The sequence below is a fragment of the Austrofundulus limnaeus genome, unplaced genomic scaffold, assembly GCF_001266775.1.
Source record: "Austrofundulus limnaeus strain Quisiro unplaced genomic scaffold, Austrofundulus_limnaeus-1.0 Scaffold2043, whole genome shotgun sequence".
NCBI classification, from domain to species: Eukaryota; Metazoa; Chordata; class Actinopteri; order Cyprinodontiformes; family Rivulidae; genus Austrofundulus; species Austrofundulus limnaeus.
In genome coordinates this window covers 18932-23735 of record NW_013954445.1, presented here as the reverse complement: position 1 = coordinate 23735, position 4804 = coordinate 18932, and the positions used below count along the sequence as shown (strand labels likewise).

The 4804-nt window shown below is 39.7% G+C and overlaps 1 protein-coding gene across 1 annotated transcript in view; it reads right to left on the bottom strand.

Moving 5' to 3' along the window:
* Positions 1 to 269: 269 nt before the first annotated feature.
* The window catches only part of LOC106536940 (glucose-6-phosphate isomerase), a gene marked incomplete at its 5' end in the record, with an annotated part of 8590 nt that continues 4055 nt past the window's right edge, over positions 270 to 4804 (bottom strand). Inside the window, 9 exon segments of the mRNA XM_014034303.1 lie at positions 270 to 716; positions 846 to 912; positions 2111 to 2186; positions 2424 to 2552; positions 2754 to 2830; positions 2925 to 3054; positions 3951 to 4103; positions 4243 to 4286; positions 4650 to 4710. Of these exon segments, the coding sequence (XP_013889757.1) occupies positions 593 to 716; positions 846 to 912; positions 2111 to 2186; positions 2424 to 2552; positions 2754 to 2830; positions 2925 to 3054; positions 3951 to 4103; positions 4243 to 4286; positions 4650 to 4710 (861 nt within the window). The 3' untranslated portion in view covers positions 270 to 592.

Genomic DNA, 4804 nt, shown 5'->3' with positions numbered 1-4804 from the left:
CATGAGGTCCAGATGCTGTTGCTGTTTGTTTTTTCTCTGTAAATGGATGCTGCTGAGTCTGGGGACGTGCGGTGAGGGAAGAATGCAGTACAAATGAATTGACCTTTGACATTTTGTTCCAATAAATGGTCATTTCTGGGAGGTTGGAGTTGCTGCAAATTGACTAAGCTGGCACTCTGACGCCATCTAGTGATGAGCAGGTTTTTAAAATTATATTAATTCATTGATTTGTTCTGGCTCATTAGAAGGAGAACACTGAAGAGTCTGAGTAAAACTGGTGAACTGATCCAGGATTTATTTCAGAAACAAACCRTCTTCTAACAACAGACAGAGAAAGAGCTTCACACCAGTCTGACACAACAATCTAATGCGAGGAAAGAAAAGATGTCCCCTCACAGCTGGGAGTTAAACCCCCCTCAGAGCTGCGAACAGTGCTGATAAATTCATGATGAGAGCACACACATGCTTCAGCTCGGCTGCGTGGGAGTGACCAGCCTGCCTCCCTGCCAGACTCCTGCCCAGGCACATCCTGAGCCGAGGAGGAGACGGATGATGACGGGCAGTAAAGTGGAGATAATTGGGCTGCTTCAACTCAGGCAAAATTCTTCTTGAGGAAGTTGATGAGTCCGTTGGTGGACGAGTCGTGGGAGTGGACCTCTGCGGTATCCTTCAGCTCTGGCTCGATCTTTTTTGCAAGCTGCTTACCCAGTTCAACCCTGATGGTGCACAGGAGCAAAAATAAGGAGGGAGAGTTGATCTCCTCTTACTGCTTTCAGAAGTATAAATACTTACTTATATCTCCTAAAACCATTTTAGAGCAAACACTGTTAAATAAATAGACTTACCCCCACTGATCAAAGCTGTTGATCTCCCACATTACACCCTGCACAAAGATCTTGTGCTCATACATTGCTGCAAAACACAAAATAGTTCATGTAGCAACAACTAAATGAGAATAAGCCTCAGGTGGCTGTTCATTTTCTGACAATAATATTTTTCAAGGCAGTATTCAGGGCTGCTCTTAATGCAATATACAGTATTATGTTTGCTCAGCTTGGCAGTGCTGGTTCAAACCCACTGTTACTACGCAACAGTCTTCAATGTCCTCACTAAACCCTGTCTGGATGTTTCACCAGTTTAGCACAGCTCTGATGCTGCAGCTAAAGGTCTGCAACAATCATTAATATGCAAACTTTTAAAACAGAATAAAATTTGCTGTTTGTAATTGTTTGACTGCTGATATTGGGCATTCCTGTTCTTGTTTTCCACATATTTTTTTGGMAGTCTGACTACTGCATACTTTATGCACTTTTAGCCATCCACAAGTCAAAACGTTCAGCACATTCAGTTCATTAGTGCTGTGACTTTAGGTTTATTTACAGATAGTAGCCTATCCTTGTAGAAATACAATAAAATCTCCTCAATTCCCTTAAAAACATTGCTCTCTTTGAGATTTACTTCAGCGTAGTTGCTCTGGTTTTGACTTCTTGAGCCACTTTTTTCTTTTAGCTTTTAGCTACCTTTCGGCTACTTTGTACTAGTCTTTTACTAGTTTTAGGTTCTACCTAGTTATATTTTTTAACCAGCACTTCTTTCTTATGTTAGCCCTCTGTTATTTCTAGTTAGGCTTTGGAYACTTTTAGGTTTTAGTTAACCTTTTGCTACTTTTAGTTTAGTTAGCTTAAAAAAKAAAAAATAGCTTTAAACCAGCTTTTTACTACATTTACTTTTGCTACTTTTAGCTCCCAGCTAGTCTTTTGACACATTTAAGTTTTTTGCTAAACTTTTGCTCCTTTTAGCAAGTCTTTTGCTGTATTTAGCTTTTAGATAGACCTTTCCTATAATTTGCTTTTAGTTCATTTTTTGCTACTTCTCACTGATGTCTTCCTACATTTTGGACTTTTAGAAGCAATTTAAATGCTTTCAGCAATTGTTTGCTAATTTTAGCTCTTGGCTAATTAAAAACTGCTTTTTGAGACATGGGAAAATATTGCTGTAGGAGATTTTTTTAAAAATGTAGCACCATAAACATAAATGGTATAAAACCAGAWGTTAGATATTCTACTAATGATAAAATGAAAATGGTGCCAGTGCTGTCACTGAGTCTCACCTATGAGCGCTCCCAGAGTGTAAGGTGTTAATTTCTTAAAGATGATTGAGTTTGTTGGTCGGTTTCCTTGGAATACCTGCATTGATGAAGTACAAASGTAACATAATAAACTTAATGTTTCTGTAAACCTTCATCACAGAGCAGAGTCCACATGGTGCATTCATGGTCACTAGAGGGCACCATCTCTGAGCTGAAAGCTGCCGGCACATTTTGTGCAAGAACCATCAGATCAAACAAATCCTCTAAAAACATCTTCAGAAGGTTCATTCCAGTTAGTGAAAAAAAAATCATACATTTTTTATTATAACTTTACCTTGTGTGGTAGGAGTTTCTCCAGAGGTTCCCCGCTCAGCCCACTTGCCTCCAGCTCCTTCTTGGCCTCCTCTGTGGTCTTACCCTTCATCAAGGCTTCAGTCTGAGCCAGGAAGTTGGCCAGCAGGATCTAAAACCACGTTGGACATTCAGACACAGAGTGGCAAAATGTTTAGTTTCATATCTGTCTCCTCAAAAAGCTGTCAGTTTCTAATTGCTTTATTAGGCAGGAGTGTGGGATAAGATGGAGATGGGTATGTAAATTTCCCTTTGCATCATTACACTCTAAATGTCTTGAAGTTTTCACGACAACGACAGAAGCCAACGATACCTTGTGGTGCAGGTTGTCCCTGATGGGGTGCTGCGTCTGAGCTGGGATCAGGAAGTCAGCTGGCACCATTCTGGTTCCTGGCATCGACATGTCAGACTCAATCAGTGYTGCATTCTCCACAGGTGTCACTGGTAATCTCTGTGTTTTCTGAAGCAGACACTTGGTTCGTACCTTGGTGGATGAGCTGGTAGAAGGCGTGCTGCCCGTTGGTCCCAGGCTCTCCCCACACAATCGGCCCAGTGTGGTAGTTCACTCGTGCTCCGTGTTTAGTGATGTACTTCCCATTTGATTCCATGTCGCCCTAAAAAATGTTATAAATGTAAGACATCACACATGGTCACTAAATTATGATTTGCATCACTGGGCCAGAGGTCTGTAACCATCGCAATCAAAACAGCCATTTCTGACTTTGGCTCATTAATAAAATGTGTCCGGAGCCACAAAATGTGCTACAACCGTGATTATCAACTGCTGGTCCGTGGGCCCTTTCAAGATTGTTGAAGGGAGGCTTTTTTGGCCAGTGGGAGTGACATTATAAAAGTAAAACTATACAGTGAATTTTAAAATGTATTATTAATTTTACACTTTAGGACAAAATGAAAGATTATTTTCATGTAACCAATAAATAAATATATAGTTTATACCCAATTCAATTAAAACTAAACCACTGAACTTTCTAGAGACATRTATTATTTTTCTAATACTTATTGTTGTCTAATTCATTCTCTTTATTGCTTCTCAACAACTTGTCTTAAAGATACAATATATCCTGATACTTTGAGAGAAAGATCAGATTACAAAGGTGGAAGTTGGATTAGTGAATTGGCCAACAAACAAAATCATTACACCCCTTGTATTAGTAATATCAATTACATATTTGCAAACAAATTGACAGTAAAWTTTCTAAAGCTAGCCTGTTCTGTTGTTTAAGAAACAAAAAAAAACCTAAACTTCTCGTCAGTTTTAATCAAAGCTTCAAAGAGCCGCTGGTTGCAGACCCTGGTCTGGGCCTTCATCTTGCTTTTAAATGTGACAAATGATCCAAAACGAAGCATCTTCTTTTTCAGTGTAAATTATCTCTCCCGAGGGACTCAARTTTTATTCATTGTTTTTTTTCTTGCACTACTTTTTCTTTTTAATATATACACATTATGAGCTGACACAGAGTTCTGTGAGTTCTGCAGCCTGAGGACAGACCTGTTGGAAGTAAGCGGTGAAGCGGTGCATGTACTGGTCATAGGGCAGCAGCGCATGCGTCTCAGCATGGAAGAAGTCGATGTACCAGATGCCCAGTAGAGCCAGCAGGACAGGAGCGTTCTTGTCCAGAGGAGCAGTACAGAAGTGTTTGTCCTGCAATAGAGAAAAAACCAATGAATTCAGCTTTTTTTGTCTTGTTGGTATTTCCACTACAAGTGGGCCTGTTTGAACAATTATTCTATATTTGCAGAGACAAGCAGTGAAGGCCTCTGTCTCATCCTGGTGTACGTACCATCCAGTGAGCTCCTGACAGAAGCTTCTCAAAGTTGTCGAAGCCTGATGAGAAATGCAAAAACAAAACATCTCTTTCCATCAGGTCCAGAAAGCTCAACTCCTACATTTTTGCTGAAACCAGTGTTAGCAGATTTTTTTTTTTAGCAGTGCCTCAATTCATCCCAGCTCTGCAGTCCAACTGAATTATTGATGCAGGTATCGAACAGATTTCTTCATTTATCTCTGCACACAATTGTGGGACTGAGAGAAAGAATCCTGAGCAGCACAACCCAGAATCTTAGATTTGTTCCTTCCTCCTGAGAACAATGAAGACGTTTTAGCATCTTCACCACAGTGGCTTAATAAATCCGTTTTGATTTATTGTCTTAAAACAAACAGTGCTTTTTCTTTTTCCACAGTACATACCAATATGCAAGGCAATAGCCATTCCAATTGCAGACCACAAGGAGAAACGTCCACCAACCCACTGTCAAAAACAAAAAGATAATAAAAATAATAGAAACACATTCAGCGTTTACATACACTTATTACCTACATAAATGTTATAGTAATTTTAAAGG